Source organism: Pezoporus wallicus, unplaced genomic scaffold (genome assembly GCF_028554395.1).
Source record: "Pezoporus wallicus isolate ANWC-B61680 ecotype Strahan unplaced genomic scaffold, APGP_CSIRO_Pwel_v1 contig_3017, whole genome shotgun sequence".
Taxonomy (NCBI): Eukaryota; Metazoa; Chordata; class Aves; order Psittaciformes; family Psittacidae; genus Pezoporus; species Pezoporus wallicus.
In genome coordinates, this window is record NW_026638957.1 from 1,627,048 (window position 1) to 1,648,608 (window position 21,561).

The 21,561-nt window shown below is 35.2% G+C and overlaps 1 protein-coding gene across 6 annotated transcripts in view; it reads right to left on the reverse strand.

The window, feature by feature from the left end:
• Positions 1-21,561, reverse strand: part of EML5 (EMAP like 5) — a 101,517-nt gene that overhangs the window by 38,200 nt on the left and 41,756 nt on the right. For all 6 annotated transcript variants that reach the window (XR_008972651.1, XM_057413360.1, XM_057413361.1 and 3 more), the window contains exons 11-21: positions 21,257-21,424; positions 19,577-19,683; positions 19,068-19,186; positions 12,785-12,971; positions 10,882-10,987; positions 9,560-9,653; positions 7,583-7,683; positions 5,531-5,733; positions 4,376-4,487; positions 3,229-3,356; positions 1,285-1,426 (exon numbers count right to left, since the gene is read on the reverse strand). Coding sequence is in view for 5 of the 6 variants with exons in the window: in XM_057413360.1 (XP_057269343.1) it covers positions 1,285-1,426; positions 3,229-3,356; positions 4,376-4,487; positions 5,531-5,733; positions 7,583-7,683; positions 9,560-9,653; positions 10,882-10,987; positions 12,785-12,971; positions 19,068-19,186; positions 19,577-19,683; positions 21,257-21,424 (1,467 nt within the window). In the remaining variant the exon portion in view is untranslated. The remainder of the gene's footprint in view (positions 1-1,284; positions 1,427-3,228; positions 3,357-4,375; positions 4,488-5,530; positions 5,734-7,582; positions 7,684-9,559; positions 9,654-10,881; positions 10,988-12,784; positions 12,972-19,067; positions 19,187-19,576; positions 19,684-21,256; positions 21,425-21,561) is intronic.

Here is a 21,561-nt window from a genome sequence, read left to right on the forward strand (position 1 = left end):
GAAGCTGTCAAGATAATTTCCAAGTTCTAAATCTGTGATAGCACACAGAAGCTACTATCAACTCAATACACAAACAACCCCAGATTCTTAGATTACATTTTATTAGCATACTAATTGACATATATTCTACTTTAGTAATACAGATTAATCACTACTGTCTATGTATTTTAAATTTTCTCTCCTTATTTCTCTCCTCTTTCTCTATACTTGACTTTCAGTTTAATTTCATTCAGTTGAACACAGATGAGAACTGTACACCAAAAAAGATTCTGATTAGTCTCTTGTAAATAACCTGAATACTTCATTATGAGCTGGAAAAATACCTCACTCACATATAATCGTCATCCTGCAATCAGCTGGATCATCCTGAGCTTTCTGCTCCTCAGTTACTCCTCAGCTACACAGACATTTTTCTTACAATTGGCAAGTCCTGCCTTTTTTCATTACCAAATATTGTATTTCCATCACTGCAATCTGCAGAAGTATCCAGCTCTTTCTGTACAGTAGGCAGCTGCTTTCTAAGATTGTCAAAGCATCTCAGAATGTCTCATCAGCGAATTAAGTCATTGCAGTCCTTATTTTTCTGCCAAAACTACTTTTAAAAATATTAAGAAATATCAGTTTTAAGACTTGAGCAGACTTCACCAATTTGAAACTTTGTTTAATCCCTGCTTGTACCAGCTCACAGCTCTTCTTACATTTACCTTAATCAACCCAAATCATCTTCAACTAAGCTTCCCATAATGCTTTCCTGAACACCAAAAAGATAATGCCTATTGTATAACTTAGTCTAACACAGCAGTTATCATTAAAAGCTTGTTAAGGCCAGGTTTCCCACCTGTTAAAATAAAATCTAGTGATGTAGTATACAAGTAAGAATTTTATGACTTTTCTTTTTCCTTGACATTCCAGATTTTACTAACATTTACAAAGAGAAATTCAATGTTACTTTAAAGATTTCTTCCAAAACTTTCTAGATTCGAAGTCCTCCACTGTTCAAAAAATAAGGTTGCATTACTACAAACTGTGACAGATTTATGTAACTGACCCAACTTTCATTGTAAATTCTCTCACTTAAAAGAGCAGAATTGCAAATAATCCTAACAGTATTAGAAATCATTCTTAAAGATTAATTAGCTTAAGGGCTACAAAACATTTGAACATAGCATCAGTAAAATAATTTGAGCAGAGAAAGGAATTTATTCAATCTTGCTTTTCATAGATTCATAAACACTAGTGAACATCAACTGAATTCAGTTAAATTTTTCATACTAAGTATCTTACCCTTCTTCAATTTGCGAACAGCTAACATACAATGGCTAGGAGATAAATCCCATATTCTTAAAGTTTTGTCATCACTTACAGTGGCACAAATAGGTAAATGAGGATGAGTAGCTAGACCCCAAACTTCCCCCTCCATGTGACCCTGAAAAATACAATGAATAAGATGATTTTGTATTTTTAACTGAAATATGAAATAATAAATTTAAGGAAGTTAAAAACCCACCAGCACCAACAAAGAGAGAACATGAAGAATATGCATATCGTTAGAGGATTATAAAGAAGTATCTGAATAGAAACATAGAACACCTGAAAAAAAACATTATCCTGCTACTTAAAGTGCAAATTACAGTAACTAGTACTAGAGAAAACTTTTACTGAGAAATAATTCTCACCCACATCTCTGCCAGTGACATAACGGGATCAAGTGCACTCTTAGCAAGTTTGCTGACGACACCAAGCTCTGCAGCAAGGCTGACATGCCTGAGGGATGGGATGCCATTCACAGGGACCAAGACAAGCTCAGAAGTGGGCCCACACAAACTGCATGAGGTTCTACAAGGCCAAGTGCAGGGTCCTGCACCTGGGTCAGGGCAACCCCCAGCATCAGTAGAGCTGGGGGATGAAGGGAGCGAGAGCACCCTGCGGAGGGGGACTTGGGGGTATTGGTGGATGAAAAGCTGGACATGAGCCAGCAGTGTGCATTTGCAGCCCAAAAAGTCAACTGTATCCTGGGCTGCATTAAAAGGAGCATGGCCAACAGGTAATGGGATGTGATTCTGCCCCTCTACTCTGCTTTCATGAGACCCAACATGGGGTACTGTTTAGTTCTGGAGTCCTCAGTACAGGAAAGATATGGACCTGTTGGAGAAGGTCCAGAGGAGGGCCACAAAAATGATCAGAGGGCTGGAGTACCTCCCCCATGAATAAAGGCTGAAAGAGTTAAAGTTGTTCAGCCTGGAGAGAAGAAGGCTCTGGGGAGACTTTATTACAGCCTTTCAGTATATAAACGAGCCTATAAATAAGATGGGGACTGAATTCTAAGAGGCTCTGTTGCAACAGGACAAGGGGTGATGGGTTTAAATTAGAAAAGAATAGATTCAGACTAGATATAAGGCAGAAATTTTATACTATGAGGGCAGTGAAACACTGACACAGTTTGCCCAGAGAGGTGGTGGATGCCCCATTCCTGGAACATTCATGGTCAGGTTGGACGGGGCTCTGAGCAACCTGATCTAGTTGAAGATGTCCACTGCTAAGTGCAGGGGAGATTGGACAAGATGACCTTTAAAGGTCACTTCCCACCCGAACTATTCTATAATTCTATAATCCAGTGTTTTCTTTACCTTTGTTCTAATCTTTTCTTTAAAAAAAAAAAAAAATCTAGTTCTTTATATAGTGTATTGGACGCTCAGAAGTGTGAATTAAAGATCCACAGATTTTTATCTAAGTGTGCAAGAAAATCACACAATACGATGTAAAAAAATCTGTTTTGTAGTCAGGCTTAAGAAACACGGTCTGTTTGGTATGGCAAAGAAAATGAAAATGTTTTTTACATAATTACAGAGAAAATCTAAAAATCGGCCTCAAAGAGACAGCTTTTTAAAATAAAAAGAGTAATAAGTACTAAGAAAAAATCTAGCAAGGATTTTGGTGAAGGATCCACTGTTTCATACAACTTGTTTTAACAGAAATATGATCTCTGTCTGTTTGGAAGGATGAACTTGTTGAACAAATCAGTACATGAAATTCTGTGATGTATTTTGCTCATTAAAGAGTCATAATGTTTTAGCCTAGCATTAAAAAAAAAAAAAAAAAAATCTATAAAGTGATAGTAACTTGCTAACTTCACTAGTAATTTAAATGCTTACTATTTCACAACAGTCTTTGCTTGAAAAAGAAAACGGTGTTTGTGGTATGGAGTATTGACTGAAATTCAACACGTACCTGAACCAGCAGAGTTATTGGTCCACTTTTATCCACCTCTAATATTTCACCATTCTTTGTGCCCACTAAAATATGACCATGTCCTAAAGATATGGCACGTATAGAAGGATTATCTTCTAAGAGAAGACCTAGAACATTAGAATGTTAGAAGACAGAAGACTTTCAAGCATCCCTTAAAGTGGATTTTTCACACATTACATTCTCATTGTAGAAGAAGATACTCAGTATTAAATAAGTAAAATCATTCCTGCATGGAAGAACTTAAATGTTGGATTCATTTGGGAGTATTTAGCAGTTACCCAACTGACACTAATTTTTCTTCTCAACTGAGTATCTCCAACGTTTATTCAGCCTCACTCACTGGCAGCCTTTGTGAAAAATTGTGTATGTGAACTTATCAACTGTACTACTATACCGCTGGCGTTTATGGTACCTTCTGATCTAGATTTTTATTTTACAGATATGAGAATGAGATACTCTGTAGTAGAATGTTTTAGTTAATGGGTGTTTCCATTGATGATTTTTGAAAAATCAAACCACACATATTGGAAAATAGCCAACGTAAAACATAAACTGGGGAGGGGGGGGGAGAAGGCTATCCTGAATGTTACATAGGGAAAACTGTAAGCTAGCACCAAGATCAAGAATAAATGGTAGAAACAGAAATCATTATTAAATATTAAATATTTAATTTAATAAATATTAAATTATTAAATAATTTCAAAAGAAATATGCATTTACAGAAAACTAAGACAGAGATGTACTAAGACCTTACAAAACTGACCACAATTCTCCTTTCCATTCCTCCTCCAAAACAAGAAAGATCAGACAAGATGATTCACAATTAGAAAAATAATAGGCGCTCTGGTTGCTACTTAAAAATGAACCACCTGGGTGGGGTAAGATCAACTAATCAAATAATAAGGTAAATATTATGATCTGCACCCACGCAAAGACACGGTAACATACCATTTCCCTCCCAACAGAAAACTGACTTATTTAGAATCAATCAAGCTTTTAAAAAAATAATTTTTAGTATTCATTATGTCAAATGTAGATTTCTTCCTACTGGTGAAAGCAACTCCACAGTTTCAATTCCACAAAGTTTTCTAAAAAAGTATTTTAAATAGAATAAAGTCTCTGTTACCTTTAGACCCAGGGGCCAAAGCAGCCCTTTTGATGGCATAGGTTTTGAGACAACGTTCAAAGGTATCATCCCAGAGAGCTACTACCCCATCCTTTCCTCCAGTAACAAATCCCTGAGGTTAGGGGAAATAAAATAATAATCATTAAAAATAAATAAACCTCACAAGATACAATCAATCATTATCTTTCCTTAGTTTTTCAATGATTTCTGCAATACTGAAAATGAATTATATACAACACTGAAATGCACAGAACTACAGATGTTAGAAACGATTGGGGCAACAAAACGATTCAATTCTTCTGACAAAAGCAGCACAGCTCTGTACAGTCCAGGTACATAGGCTGGCTTTGGAAGGTCTAACTAATAAGCTTCTAACCAAAAAGCTTCAAAATCCCTTTGCCATTTCACCTCATTGCTCCAAGCCAAACTTAGTGCCACTCACAAAAATTTGATTAGTGCTTGAATTGTTCAAATATATGCATATTTGTGCCAGTTTGTCTTGAAATTTATTTACAGCTATTTAATGAAGCAACATGTATACCTCATACTGAAATCATTAGTATTTTCCTTTGGAGCACATAGTTCTGGCAATGAATAACATACGCTTTAGACAAAGCTGCTATACTGAAACTCAAATATTAGAAGGTAAAGTAACTTAGTCTAACCTAGGAAGATACAAACATATACATAACTTCAAACATACAAGTAATCTAACTGGAACACCCATTCACATTTGGGCACATGCTTAAAGGCTTTCCTGAGTCAAAAGATGTTGAGGATCAGGAGAGAGTGATTTGCAGATTGAATGCTGCTACTAGTAGAACAGAATTACACCATTAAAATAGTAAGAATATGATCTTCCCTGTCTCTTGTAAGCTCACATATTCCATTAAACTTACAGATGCTTAAATCAAAAAGTACTTTTACTTTTCATAAGTCAATATTTTTTCTTTAGCAAGAGGTCACGAAAATTACCGAATAAAATGTCACTTAATCACAAGGGTTTGAGACATGCCAAATACTGTTTTGAATGTGGGCCTCACAAGACTTTTCTGTAATGGAAATACAGCCACGGATTCCTGAGTCTGGGAAAGGTGTAACATCATAGACTTTTTTTTGGTCCAGACATCAAAAAACAACGAGCAGTTTATTTACTTTTTCTAATGCGTGCATGCTGAACACAGGACCATCATGTGCTTTGACAGTTTTTATGAGAAACACATCTCTCCAAATACACACATCCCCCGTGGAAGTTCCAGAGAATGCCATCTCTTCAGTCCAGCCATACACTGCGCACATCATTGTATCAGTTCTTCCCAATGTACCTATGCAGCCCTTTCTCCCAATTAGTCCTCCACCTGGTTCAAACCAAAAACAAGATATCAGATGTCTGCTTGGAACTATTTTCCAAAGGCTTTTCCAACCTTGCCCAAAGCAACAAGTCCTCTTCCCCTGGGTCATCCCTGCTCCCCAAAAAATTAAGCCCAAGTTCTCAGAAAATAAAGTTTTTGCACTGTCATCTTTCAAGAAAAAAGAGCATTATTTTTAACTTACTACTTGAACCTGGATCTGAACATGTGCATATACCTACATATAGACATACAAAGAGAAAGCTCATTTATAAACTCTCATCTAAACAAAAACATTAATATCACCCACACAGTTCACAGAAATTCCTAATGAAATTAACTTGGGGAAAAAAAAGTTTAAATCTTGATATCCCACCCTTTTCACGATAACTTTTCAGTGAGAAATTTTATTTTAGAGGTTTGCTGTACTGACCTCTGGATAGTAGAAATGATACAGCTTTACAAATTTTAAAAAACAGTACTGAAAATCATTTGATAAGTACAAAACATAGTAACTTCTGGCTAGAACATCAGATTTTTATTTTCACAGACATCAGAGAAACTTCATCTGTTGTAACACAGAAGCCCCTCAGGAAATGACACTTCATACTGTTCTCATAATTACAGAGGCAATGTCTTCGAACCCCTCTGCCACCACTTGGCTCTGATGAAAATTTAGTCTAAACCATATACTTTGGTGTCACTTTTCACATCAAATGCACCTGCTCTAGTGCAGACTTCAGAGACTTGGCATTTATTAAGGTGCACTGATACTCTATTCCTCACATAAACACTGCTAAGTGTGCTTCAAGGCAACTGCCTTGCCAGTGTGCCATTGCAATTACAGACAAGCTGTAGCATTAGATAAATTTGATTCCTGCTGATTGAGCAATGCCAAAGAGGAAAGAGGCATTTTAAAAAAATTCATTTGATTTAAAATCACCATCTCTAGGCTTTTACCGTAGTTAAGATTTCTTTCTACAGAAGTTATAGTAATTTATTCATTAAATATTCTGACACACTTTGTTCTTTCTATAGATAGCAAGAACAATAGTTACAATTAATTATTTATATAGACTTCAACAGCTTGATCTCAGGCAATCTTGATTAATTTCTGTCGGAACCAGAACTGAGAAAACTAGGGTCTTTTTTTCCAGTCAGAGTTTTCTTACCACAATTAATCTTTATCACAGGCTCATGTGAATTATGTGCATAAATAATTGTAACATTCTGAGCAGATAAGCTAGTCTTCCATAGCACGTATGTCTTCATATACTTTTTGAGGTTTGAAACAATGAAGTTCACAGTAATATCAGGGAATGTATTTTTCACTCTTCAAAAATTTTTGAGCAGATAAAGCAAGCTGCTTTTCTTTGGCTTTTAATTTTTGACTTCAACAAAGGATTCTAAACAAACAGGCCTCAATTGCCACATGTATCCTCTTCAAGTACTTTGTCTGAATTCTTGTATGTGGATTTTTATAACTTTAAATTTAACTTATATTTGTGCCTCTCTACAATATACCTCTTTTAAAGGTCCTTCTTCCAAATTATTCTACGACTTTAGAGCAGCTATGTAACAGTATCAGATATGCTACATTATTATTAGATAAAAAGAAACAAAGTAGTAAATTCAGGGTCCTCTCTACTTGCATAGTTCTAGATCCATGGCAAATTGACCTTAAAAAGAATTCCCATTACTGCCATAATGCCAATTAATATGAATTTCTACTAGGCCAAAGCTAACAGAGAAATACAAGGAGAAAACATTTGCCTTTAATACACAAAACATACTATAAGAGATTCAATGTTCATACTTGAAGTAATAGAAAATGCTTAATTCTGAAAGTTTTCCTTACCTGCTCTACGCCAGAATTTCATGTGTTTAATTCCAACAGTAGTCAATTTATCAGGCATATATGGGTTAATCTTAACAACAAAAATTTTATCTTTACTTCCCCTGAAATGCAAAGCAAAATATTCTTAAATAGGTTTTGGTTTGGGGTGTAATTTGGGTTTTCTTGTCCCATAATGTATACCTTCTCTATCTTGCTAACATTTACTTCCAAATCATTAACAATAATTTATTATGAGAAGAAAGCCAGAGAATTCACATACTGAGTCCTGCTCTATCTTCATTACCCTTGACTTTTCGAAGATACTAACTATGTCACTTCAGAAATCCACCAGGTGGCATTTTCTTTACAAAAGAATACACATTTGCACTAAGTTTAGGTATATAGCATTTCAACCTCTGACAGCTCATAATGAAGCTTAAAGATATAAAGTTGCAAATCTTATTTAAAAGCCTTTCATAGTGAAAACAAACTGCCATTCTCATTCACCTTTTTTTTTCCATTTTTCTTGTTAGTATAAAACGTACGCTGCTGTATCAATTTTAAATGGAAATTTCAGTTGTTTCTAGAAACACTAAAACCTGTTGTGTGTTTTAGATTTCTTACTATGTTTCTGTAAAATCAACTCCTTGTTCAGTCCTATAGTGTGGACACCACCCCCCCCCAAAAAGAAAACAAACCCTAAAACAAACAAACAAAAGCCACCAAAAAAACACATCCTCAGCTTTCAAATGTGTTTGTTATCTGTGCAAAGTAAGAAATGCTTACTAGTCGGGATTTTTTGTCTATAAAATGCAGAAGAGCCTCTAATCCCTAATTTTTGCTCCCTGTTCAAGAGTAGCAATAATCTTTTACCTCTGTCATTTCCAGACCTCTAAATGAACTAGTAATAAGAAGAATGAAACAGTTTCTTACCAAACTCACAGTTTAATCTTCAATGTGTATATGCTGCTCTCAAAAATTCTATTCAATTCTTCTGAGCAGGTAGGAAGAAAAACACTCAAAAAACTAAATCCAGTATAAACTGGTTAAATTTTGATTAAAAAAAAGGAATTAAGTGAGATAGATGTGTTCAGAGAGTAGGGGGATTCAAGAAAAAAAATAAAGTAAAAAATCACTAGGAAAGGAGGCAACTGAAAGGCCCAAATCAGCATCTTCAGAGAACCCAAGCTACCTGGGCTTCTAACAAAAAATAAATCCTTTTCAAATCTGCCTAGAACTATATTTAGCGTATACATACTGAATCCAGACAGAGTGGGGAAATACCCGCACACATTACTGCTGTATTTAAAGCAACAGATCCTTAGAAACAGCAAAGACAAAGGTTTCAAAAACCTTAGTTAACATCAGAAATAAGATTTTTATCTTGTACATTACAACTACATTTCTTAAAATTACATTAAATAGTCTGTGCAGAGGCAAAAAAACCCTTCCAAATTATTTAACCTTTGGAGGTTATTTAATCCAACTTCCCATTCAAAGCAAAGCTAACTTCAAAGTCAGATCAGGCTGCTCAGGACTCAGAAAAGAAAATGAAAGAATACTGAAGAAAAGACACCTGAGAAAAAAACACCACAGACTACTATCTCAAGACAGACAGGACCTCTGATGAAAAAGAGTCTGAAAAGCAGAGCAAACATTACTATCTCTGAGAGGCCAACAAAAGTGTATGGAGTGAGTTTTAATGAAATTATTTCAGAACTCAAACAAAAGTAAACAAAACTTTGCCTTCAATGCCTGCTTTCTTCACCAGTTGAGCTGTCACTGAAATATTTTTTGTTGACTCTCTGGGAGTCAAGTTTCTTCTTCCAAAGACAGTTTTAAATCTGTGCTAAATATGCTTAAAGCTGTGCTCTGTCACTGAAGTGACAGAAACTGCTAATTTATTAGAGAACTATTATTCTTCCATTAATATATTTTCCTTACTGTCATTTGAGGGTAAATCTAGGTACAAATTTTAAAATGGAGTTACATTCCTACCTTACTGCTGAAAGCTTTTCTCCTTTCTTCCAATCCCAGAGTACAATAGTGTGATTGTCATCTATTCCAACAGAAGCCAATCGTTTCCCATCCGCTAGAAAGATAAATTTATGATTAAGAGAGTAGATACATAACTATGCTGTAATAATAAGGAACCATAATAAAGAATATTATAACTTCATAAGTATTATAAGAAGAATGTATGAACAGGTAAATAACCATGGGACATGTGCTTAAAGGCACTTCTGTCTGCTTTTAAACTTGAGTGGTCAGTTGGATGGAGCTTAGGACTTTAAGTCACCCTGTCTAAAAATTGTGCTTAGATCCTCTGTGTTTTTATCAAATCTTTTGTTCAGGTGGTTGCTGACATAGCTGCACAAAAACTTTAATCAAAGGTTGTACTATGAGAATTTTCTGCTCAGTCTGAAAATCCGTGTTCATTTTTAAACAAGAAAGCATTAAAGCAGCGCCACGAAGTTTATGAAACATCCTTGAACTTAGTAACAGTGTGAAGTCTTTGAGAAGCTCTGACATGTACCCCACATTAACATCCAAGAAAGAAGTTATTTGTGCTCTCTCATGATAAACAACTTCTGACATGTATCAATCTTTGAAATTGCTATACATCCATGACAAAATTTGGGAAATCAGATTCACATCTTGAAAAGAACCAAAGGTAAGAAGCATCAAAGACCCTGAACTACTCATCTTTGGGATCACATGTTTTCAGTGTGAGGTTAGAGATCCTATCTAGTAAGTCCAAGCCATTAAAGAGTGAACAGAAATCAGTGGAAAAGAGGAAATTTAACACTGGTACAGGAATTCAGTGTATGGGGTGTAAAAATCTCAAAAGATGTAACTGACAGTCTCTTGTTAGTATAAGATGGAGAGAAAGGCTGGGTTTCTGCTCAGAACTCTTACATAACTGGACTTTATGAATTTACCAGTGTGCTACCCAATTGGCTTGCAGGATTTAAATTCTTCAAAACTGGACACGTGATAAATTTCCTTACACAGCTTTAATGCAGACATAACACTCAAGATCTGTGCGCCTGCCTCATACAACCAAAAGAGATTCCAAAGTGATCAACTCAGCTATTAAATAACACAGAACCTGTTCTTGCATTTCCTGATGTGCAAGACTCCACAGGAGCTTTTTGTAACCAATGAACACAGCCTTTCTCATTTGACATTGATCATTGGAGAAAACTTTTAATGCAAAATCTTCAATGTAAAGGAATTCCCAATTGCTCATTGCAACTGATTAGCTTTCATATAGAAAAAGAAAATTGTAAATAAATAAATAAATAAATACTTATTACCTGAAAAATCAACGGCACAAACACCATACTGGTGATAGCCCTTTAATACTGAGAGTGGTTTTATCGTTTCTGTATCCCAAATGTGTATTGAGGAATCTCGACCAACCTGAAAGTAAACATTTATAAGAAATTTTTTTTCATGTCTCTGTTACTTCACATAGTTGTTTAAAAGCATAATATTTTAAAAGCATAATTCTTTTAAAAGTATTTGAAAAAATTTACAGAGATAAAAATTTTGCTATATTACTTTTGTCTGGCTAGCAGTATGTTATTCCTTCTCCTGCTTTACAAATACCACTCCCCAGCTGGCTCTTTCTTTCCTCCAAATAACTCAGACACATTAATCACAACTAAATCATTCTCCGCTTGGGGGAAGAGAAGGGGAAGCAGCCCTTCATTGATTGCACTGTGGCATACTTATTCCATCAATTCTCTATCAATCATTCCCTGTCTAAAAATAAAAGGCTATTTTTATCGCTAGTATGGAAGCTACTCTGAGAAATCAAGGTGACCTCCTGCTGCTTTCTGTTGTCATTACAAGTGCCTACAAGCCAACTTTTAAAGCATCAATACCTATGGAGTAATATCCACAAAAATGGCACCAATGCAGGTGACTAGAACATGGTAAGAAAAGCAACATAGCTTATTCTTTTCAACTATATACAAGCATTATTAGTCAATATTTACAAGATTATTTGCTATTCCAAAGATTTTGCACCTCAGTACACAAAAAGGACTGCAAAACCAGAACACTTTCCTGTGTTTAAGACCAGAGGCAGGACTCAAGAAAAAAGGATCTGTTTCTGGTTTTGCCACAAACATAACATGCGATGTTTGCAAAGCTCTTTGTAATATCCACCAGCAGGAAAATCTGAACCAGTGTTCCATGGGAAATTTGATTATTGCATCAACTAATTTCTGCAGGTAATGTAGTAAACAACAGTATATAATGTGCCTATATAAGCCAGTATGTAACAGAGTATATCTTCCTGTTGATTGCATAAGGTGTTCTGAAACACAGCAAATTCAGGCATATGTCTAGTTTTAGTTTTTACCACTCCAAAATTAAACAGAATAAATTCTCACATTTAGGTCTTTAATCTCTAGACTGACCTGCAAATTTATGTTAATCATAAATATTTTTACACAAATTAAGGGCATTATAAGCAAAAGTTTAATCCTATTAAAGACTTCAATTCACATATTATCCAATTTATATAACAACAGCAGCAATAATAACTTAAAAACCCTGAAACATCAAATCAAGCCTTCACATCCTGGTGTATAAGCTTTTAGGGGAAGAGGTATTTGCCTGAACACATGAATGAAAAGCATATACCTAAAATTACTGTCTTGTGAAAGATAAAATGAACTTCTTATAAATATTTCAGCAACATACACACCTGATTTGCATGTACAAACAGTAAATGGTTTGGCTATAAGTGATAACTGAAACCAGAACACATGAAACTGAAATGCCAGAATGTAGTAACAACAGCTAACTTCATGTTATGTAATAGTATACAAATGCATATATAACTAACTTCATAACTAAGATACTAAAAAAATTATATTTTTATTGCACATTTCCTCCACTGTTATCATGAAGCAGCAATGTAATGAAAAAAAATAAAAAATGAATCCATTCTTAAATAAAAAAGATGTTAAAAAAAACCCAGATATTCACAAAAACCTATCCAGTAAAGGCTCTTATCAGAATTAATATGAAGAACTGGGAAAAAAACACCTTATGTAGCAGATGGAATCATGTTAGAGATCTGCAACTTAAATGCAGTCCTTCACCTTAATAAATGTACACTTGACTTTCTTCCTTCAAAATAGGCTTTTCTAAATTCAATAATAACAACTTCAGATTCTTACTGTAGATAAACATGCATCCTACCTGGCCTGTTGCCACATAGTCCTTTAAGGGATGAATAGCAAGGCAAAGAATGTCATCATCATGACCTAGATAAAAGCGCTGTGTGTTCTGCTGTCGATTGTACACCACTCCCACTGCTGCAACATGGTATACAATTTCGCCCGTCTGAGTGTAAAATAAATTGCTTCGGCAGTCGTAACCTCTGTAACTAAAGAAAAAAAGTTTGTTTTTCAAGGACATAACGATACACACTGAAACTTTGAGATAAAATAATGCAAAATGCATTTTGCATATGTGAAAATGCAATCACTTAACAATTGCTGTTTTGGTGTTTCAACATTATTAACATATTTTCCTAAAGGAGCACCAATTTATCAATTTCACTTACTATTCAGACATCAGTACTACTAGCATTAGTTTGAAAGTGTCTGCTATTTAATAGTAACTCTCCACAACTGCTTTAGAAGAGAAAGTAATAGCGAGTCACTTTTTCAGACATCACGGAGAATTTGGGAATGCAATATGTAATCAAACAAAACAGCCAAACTAGTACTTTGGACATTTTCTATCTCTTACTGTTTGAACAACAGGCAGCAAAAAGTTTCCGTAAGAATGTGGACAACCCAAATTTCATAAAACTGAAAGTTTCTGGAAACTTACTAATACAAAATAAATACATAAATTTTCTACCAGATCAGTTTGTTTTGAAGGAAAATCCTGTATCCTTTCTGTACTGACACAGCAAGTGCATGAGTAGGACAATTCCCTACTGAGGTCTGCATGCACTATCACAATATATACATTTCTTCTTAGGCATGATTACAATTCAGTAACCCATAAGAAACAATGGTAGTAGCATTTTCAAAAAGGCTAGGGTCCTACTTTCAGAATTAATTTCAGAGGGTCAGAAACCTAAAATCATTAAACAACCAAGTTGTAAACTCGTGTTTTTAACAATGTGATCCTTGGCAGTCAATGTAGATAACATTTAAAAATGTGTAACTTAAATCCATTCCTTCCTTTCCTCTGATATGAACAGTATTCCGTATACTCCTGACACATCCTGTTCCTATGCTATTAATTCCCCAGCTAACCTCTTTCTGTTTCTTCTTCTGTTCTTACAGATCTTCACTAAAATTCCTGAATTATTTTACAAAGATGCAGGCAAAATCTGGTTCCATTTCTAAATATACAGTTACATTTACAAGATGGGAATGACAAATGAATGTGTTTGAAATGGCCATAAGTTATCTTTATTTAGGAATCATAAGGCTTTACCCAAGTATTTCTGAACCCAGCTTCTAACTGAACTACCTGAAAAAAATCCCTGACCACAGTAAGTCAGTCATAAGTCAGTCATTCTTGGCAAACAAAATAACTGAACTTTCAGTACTGGCAACTGCAAACTGACAGAAACCCCAAACGTCTGCTATACTTTTCATGATATGAATTGGTTTGCTTAATTGAAAGCATGTTTCACCAGAACAAATTGCATCATTTCAAAGAAGAAAACGAATGTCAGATCTTTTTGCAACATTGCAGGTCTTTATCACACAAGACGAAGATGCATTTGCACACATACCAGTAAGTAATCATACACAAAATTAATGGGATAGCATTAAGACAATTACTGCATGAGACATGTAAAAGGTTTAAATGACACAGAAATTATGTAGACCAGGTAGAAAATTTTTCATAAAATTATATACAGCTTTCTTTGTGTAAACAGTGCACCAATACTAGACCAATACAAACACAAGATCTTTGCATTACTGCTAAATATCACAGCAGGTGATTACTGGAAAACCTAGAGCAGGTTTGAACAGCCTGTCCTTCTGTCTGCTCACCTACACTACTCTCAATGGTACTTAGCTCATATGTTATTAGAGAAAAACTGCTAAAATCGCCTCACAAAGCAGATAGTCCAGGTCCATTCCTTCCCAAATTCAGAATGTTGCATTTCCCCTTTTTGAAGTTCATAAGATTTCTCCCTGCATAGTTCTCTAGCCTGTTCAGGTCCCTCTCAATGCAGCACAGCCATGTGGTGTACCAAGCACTCCCAGCTTCATATTGCCTCCAATACTATAAAGTCGAAAGCCGGATCTCATTAGATCATAAACAAGCAAGTTGAAATGGTTTAATGAACTTTTTAAACCAGCAAAAAGTGTGATAGCACAGAAATAACAGCTTTTAAATACACCTCACTCCAGCCCACTGTTTACATTGGTACTCACCCTCGGGCTCTTAACATCAGGTTTGGCACCAGTCCAGCAACTTTTCAAGTGTTTCCTGAGTTACCGTCCCTTCAAGGTCTCTAAAAAAATTTCTCTCTCCGTTAGGTCTGATACTCAGCTATATGTTTGCTTCCTGCTCTTCTTAAAAGTGACTAACAATTTAGAGTCACAATACAAGTGCAGACTCTTCAATCATACTTCGCTCTCACTCCACACATATCTTTCCCTAACAACTTTCTCTAGCAGCAGCATGTCTGGGTGTTTTGAAGCTGATTTCTGCCTGACCAAAAGTGCTGCCTGCTTGCCCTGCCTGGCTCAACCTTCTTTGATGTCCAGCCACTAGTTTCTGAAGAGACATAATACAGAATGACCTACAGTAGCTGTGAAGAAAGAAAACCAAAATAACCTATCACAGTATGCAACATCAGCAGTTAAAGGACATGACAACATTCAGTGAGGGGGAGGGCACAGTGCCAAAGAAGATATTTGGACCTGTTGCTGCTTAGGCACCATTTTCCTGTACTTCACTCTGGACTGTGCTCTGTTAAAAACACTGGATTCCCTTTGCAAATGCAGAGTAATAATTTTTTTTTTTTTTTTAAAGCAGCTGAATATACACCCTGAATGAGAATATCTTGAAAAACAGCCACCAAAAATGTATGGTGAAAGAAATAATACTTTAAAAATACTGGACATCGAGCAATTTCATACAAGCTTAGAAGTCGCCTATAAAAGTAAAAAGCATTAGGACAGAAAAAGGGTCTCAGATCTTTCTACCTGTAACCCAAAAATTCAGACTTTTCCCAGTTCTTGTTCTAACAGTTGCCTATATACCCTAAGCTACGCATAGTGGAACTGAGTATGTTAATGCCATATATCACTGTGCTACTCAAAACCTCCAAAATCTATCAAGGAAGCAGGAAAATACTCATTACTACTCATGACTATACTTTTTATGATAAGAAGTAGAGATTTTAGTTCATTTCTTCCATTATTAAGAAAGGTGTACAATCAGCTATTTACAATTATAATAAGACATTGTGAAGTGGTCTTCAGCAACAGGTAATGAAACCATCAGTCCTGCTCCAGTTCAAGTAAATAGGACAGTAACTTTCAGACAAAAAGCCTCCTAATGCTAGTAGGAAAAAATACATGACCTAGGTAATGGCAAGAAAAGGAGGGACTGGATTCAGTTTGAGATTAAGACATGTAAATGCAGGTGTTCGCATGTGCATTAGATATATTAACACCTATATTTTAATCAACAGTATTACATATAGTTACAATATAGTCCATGGAACCTGCAGGGCTACTCAGCTGATGAAAGAGTCAGCATTCTACTTTAGTTGAGCCAAATCACTCCTCATGCTTTGCTGACCACTGACTGGATCTCCATAGACTGCAACATAAGTTTAGACAGACACATAAAACCACCTGCTTTCAGGCACAGAAGTGTAGGTTCTTCAACTTGAAGCTGGATCCTACTCACAGTTGCAAATTATGCATCTAAAGCCATCTAAGGGGCAACTTCACAAGTACAGTCCACTCTGGGTAAAGCCTCAATGTCTATAGTTTGATTCTGTAAGGGCTTCAAAATTTGCATGTTACTCTTCAAAGCATATGTAGAAAACTTATAAATGGAGTGCAATCTCGCCCCAAAAATCTCCAGAAGAACCAAATGTCAAATAAACATAGTTGAGGTCACAGTCTTTAGCACAAAGGCAGAGATTATTTTCTTTTAAAATATTTTTGCATGACAATTGTGTTTTTTCTCAACAGGCCCCACTCATAGCTTACTCCCCTCAGATGCTGTTTGTATATATTTTAACCCTTTGGTAGGAATCCATGCAAGATGTTGTAAAGACTCTCATTTAAGGGCATGAGAAATCCCATGTCACCTTGAAAAAATAACCAAATTTCATCTTATTTGGTAAGGTCAGTTCAATGAATATCCTGAAATTCAAACTAAATTTTGTTTAAAACCTGCGAATAATTAAAAATCATTCTTGTGAGATCAGCAGAATAGCTTCATAGCTTTGAAAGAATACAGGACTACTATTCTTATTATATACTTCTATGAATATAATAGTATATTTGCATCCTTATTCCCTGCCAGCAGAAACTTTCGTAAGCATTGAGTCTGAGAAAGGGGTTCCTCTGAATATCTCTCAAAAGTAGTATCCTTTTTATGTTTCTGAACCACCAGCACTGTCAAAGACATGGCAGAAAGAAAATATAGGCATAGTCAAAAAGAGGCCAAACTAGTACACCACTTTAATAACCCTTCTGATGATGACTGCATCAGACCTCTTAGAGAAAGATGCACTTAGAGATTAAACTGTTAATAGAAGTTGCTGTCTCATCTGTATTAGTCAGTGGCTGGCTCACATACTCAGAATTATTATTTCTATCCCTTCCCAGAATGGGAAGTAAGCAGAGGTTTAAATGATTTCTTACAGGATATGAAGAGATTTTTAAAAGTTCATATTTCAAGGCAGTCGATAAAATCAAAACATAACCAACATGCCCAAAAACAAAGGAAAAAGAGCTTCCTATACCCCTAGTTCAAAAAAGCACCACTTTGCACACTTTCAAGGAACATCCAAGACATTTCCATTGCAGCTAAAGAAAGATGAAGCAAAGCAGACTTCCTGAATTAGAGAATATGCCTATTACTCACTTGGATGTGGGTCACTTTAAAGTTAACAGCCTGGACATTGAGAAAAATCTGTTGTTCAGCATGGATTCTTCATTAGTTTCCTTGATGCCCATTGGGTAACCAGACAGAACTCAACTGGACATTCTACTTCTGGTCATTCCTGGATATTCTGGTCAAGCTTCACTTCTGTTGTGAAGGAAATAACAATAATCCCAAAGATCCAGGGCCCTTGCTTCTGCTACATCCTCTTCAGGATCATTTGGTTCGATTCCTAGACCAAATTTTAAAGACTATATAGAGCTACCCACCTTAATGCATTTTCTACACCAATATAAAAATCTTCAACTGAGAATTCTGGAGCATCAAAATAGAAATAGACCCCAACTCTGTAACAAGCTTCCGAGTTGTCATTATTTCCAAAGCTATTCCTCAGACTCCATGTCCTTTACAGACAAAACTGCCGAGATGAAAAATTGACTATCCTTAGCCAATTAATTTATTAAGCATTCCATATGGAGCCCTTCTAAAATTAAGTATCATCATAAAGAAAGACAGTACCAGTAACTTATCTGTGCATTTACTTATCCCTAACAAGAAGTTGTATTCCTGCAAAGAGGCACCTTCTTGAGAGGAAAACAGTATTACCCGATTTCCAGTGCCTTAATTTAATCAAGGCTTTGAGTATGTTTTGTATCAAGGGAATTTATATTCCATTATTTCATTATTCTAATTTAGTAACATCTACTGCCATTTTGCTTTAAGACACCATATCTTTGTTCTGATGAGAAAGTCTTCACTTACAAAGAGTTATGGGAGACTACCAACCCTAAAGATGAAATCATAGAACTTAAAGGACGCATCTGCAAGTCATTTTGGTACTTAAATCAGCCCTAAAAAGAGAATGAAACTGAATTTTAACACACTTGTAGGACCTGGTAAGAATTAAACTTAATTACTAAACTACCACAGAAATGTGTGAATTGTTTCAGATTAGGTACAAACAGATTTTGGTTTGTTTTTGTTTTTGTTTTTTTTTTTTTTAATAAAATAGCAATAGAAACAACATTTAGTACAGAACCCAGCCATCTTCAACTACACCAGGCTTCCAAAATAATACACCAAAGAGAACTATTACTTTCCAAATGCTGAAAATTATGTAATAGCCAAATACTATAGTCACCTCTATTTAAATAATAAGTATCAGCTAAAGTTTCAGTGCAAATTCAATTCAGAATTCACACTTAAAATTAGTCTACTTTGGCATCAAAGGTTTCTATTAAATTAGTGAAAATTTATTTTTACATAAATCACAATGCAACTGACTTAAAAGTCTTTCATCAGATTCTTAAATGATCACCAACCTACAAAACACAGTCTGCTTGCGTATTTTAAAGAATCCTAGTTTTCATACCCATGAACAAAATGCAATCTTATACTGTTCCCCGGAGCTCGCTCTCGTCTCTTAGAAGCTGCACTTTTTCTTTTTTCTTTGCATTGCTCTTTAAGTTGAGGTAGATCTTCTTTGTAAACCTTTAAGAAAGAGCACACAATAAATTAAAAGATTCATGAGAAACATATATTTCTGAGAATTCAGCCACGGTAATCATCCATATAAATGAAATATTGACATAATTGTAAAAAATCTCCCAAGAACTGTAGCTGGTTATTGCACAGTGTAACTTGTTTTAAAATTACAACCAAAACTCTATCAGAACATGTTAAGAATACATGTACTTTTTTATATTTCATCTATTGTGTCTTCAGATTTTGAATACATCAGATAATAACAATTCTAACAGTTTTGGTCAGTTCCTGCTCAGACTTTAGTCTCTCCAGTTTTCAGACTTCAACAGGTATTCATAAAAGACCAACTTGAGCCCTGGGAAGCATTCCAACTACCATCAAAACCAGAATGTTTACCTGTCGACGATAGGTGATCTGTGTCTCTTGTTCAATTTCAGAGTCCAGCTCTGGAACATCAGACTGATCTGAATCTGAGTCATCACTATTAGAATCAACCAAACTCTCTGCCACCAAAAAAAAAAAAACAGAAAATGAAACAACCTAAATTACAAACAAGAAAGTGTTTAAAGTAACTGCTTAATGTTTCTGATTTGATATTCAATGCCTACATTAACTACACATAAATTGCTAATAATTAACAGGCTGAAAGAATCAGTTCCTCTGAAATTAGAGAAGTTTAGTAGAAATAAGACAATTTGTAAGTATGGTAATTTTGGGAGGGTTTGGGAGTGACTTAGTTTTATTCATTAAAATTATTTCATTGACATTAATGTGAGGAGGAAAGGAAGAAATAAGAGAATGAACTAATGAGTATAAAGCAGAAAATAAGACTTGCAGAAAGGTAAGAAGAGAAGTAAAGGACTCCAAAGAGAAACTTATGGTTAAGTGAGCCATTCATCTAAGTAGCAATTCTCCAGGTACATTACAGGGAAAAAAGAAAAAATCGTATGTGGAAAGGAAGTGGTAAAATTTTCCATGACTATGGAGAAAGAGTAGTCATTTAACGTTTCTGCTTTACACCTGGGGAAAGCCAGATAATGTTATAGCACAGAATTTCATTCCAACAGAAATTGAAAAGAATGTCCTTGCTGATAAATTGTAATATATTTGGATCTTTCTTCAACCTTTGAGTGAATGTTGCACATTTATTGATTAAGCAACCAGACATAAAGTTAGTCTAGAACACAAATTATTTTAAAAGATCTCAAAATGTAATTGCAAAGACAGAATCACCACTCAGTAAGAAATGTTTCTAGAAATATGCAATAAAAAGTAATTTTTTCATCAGTGATCCAGAGAAACCCAATATAGCTACTGATAAAAGTAGCAGAGCACCGTTAGAAAGGCCATTATCAGGGCAATTATCAATAGTGTGACAAAACAGATGTATGCTGCACTTGGCGTCAGATAGCCAGAAGTAAGGTTATACATCTATAGACAAGAAATCTAAACACTTTCTATATAGATATTTTATCTTAGGATGCATTAGCTAATTAGAAAAGTTAACTGAAAACCGATTCATACCATAAAAAAAAAATCAAACAGGCTTTTCAGAGGCTACATTAAAGAGATGAAGAAAACTACAGCTTCTTTCTGCATTTGGTACTGACAAGGCCAGCACTGAAACAGCATTCATTTACCCAGTAGCTGGGTCTGCACTGATACATCTTCATATTAAACAAATCAACTACAATGCTTAAATTATCATCTAAATAGTTCAAAATTTTAATCAACTTTTTTTTTCCAGTAACATCTTAGCATCCAGTTGTTGTCAACTTAGTAAAGGATAATACATACAGAATTCATGAAGTTGTACCTATGATCCAACCTTTTGCATTTTCCCCATGCACAGGTAACACGGGGGTTATTTTTATTTTTCCCCCAGAATCTTGATAAACTGCACATACAGGGTACAGGCAAGCATTAGTCAATGTTCTCAGGTGGCAATTCTGAATATCTCTTTCTGTACTTCCACCAAAGAATTTTACTTCCATTTTAGTCTCCCCTCCTCCTACCTTTGGTGTTTTGGGGGTCTTTTTGTTTTGTTTTTTTTTTTTTTTTAAATAAATGACTTACCCTGGGGAGCTATATGAAGAGAATCCTTCAACTTCCGGTCAGGGACAAACTTCCACTGAAAGACAGAATGATCAGCCCCCCCAATGGAGACAACCCACTGGTGATCGTGTGACCATCTGACATTTGTCACATGAGCAGAATGACCAAGATATTTTTTAAACTTTGCTCCTAGAAGAAGAATGAAAATATCTGTCAAAGCACATGGAATAAATATTTCAGAAGCCCCTTAAGAAAACACATCAAGAAACCCTTACAAAAAGTAACAGTTTAATTAAAATATTCCAAGTGATATTTTAATTAAAAAT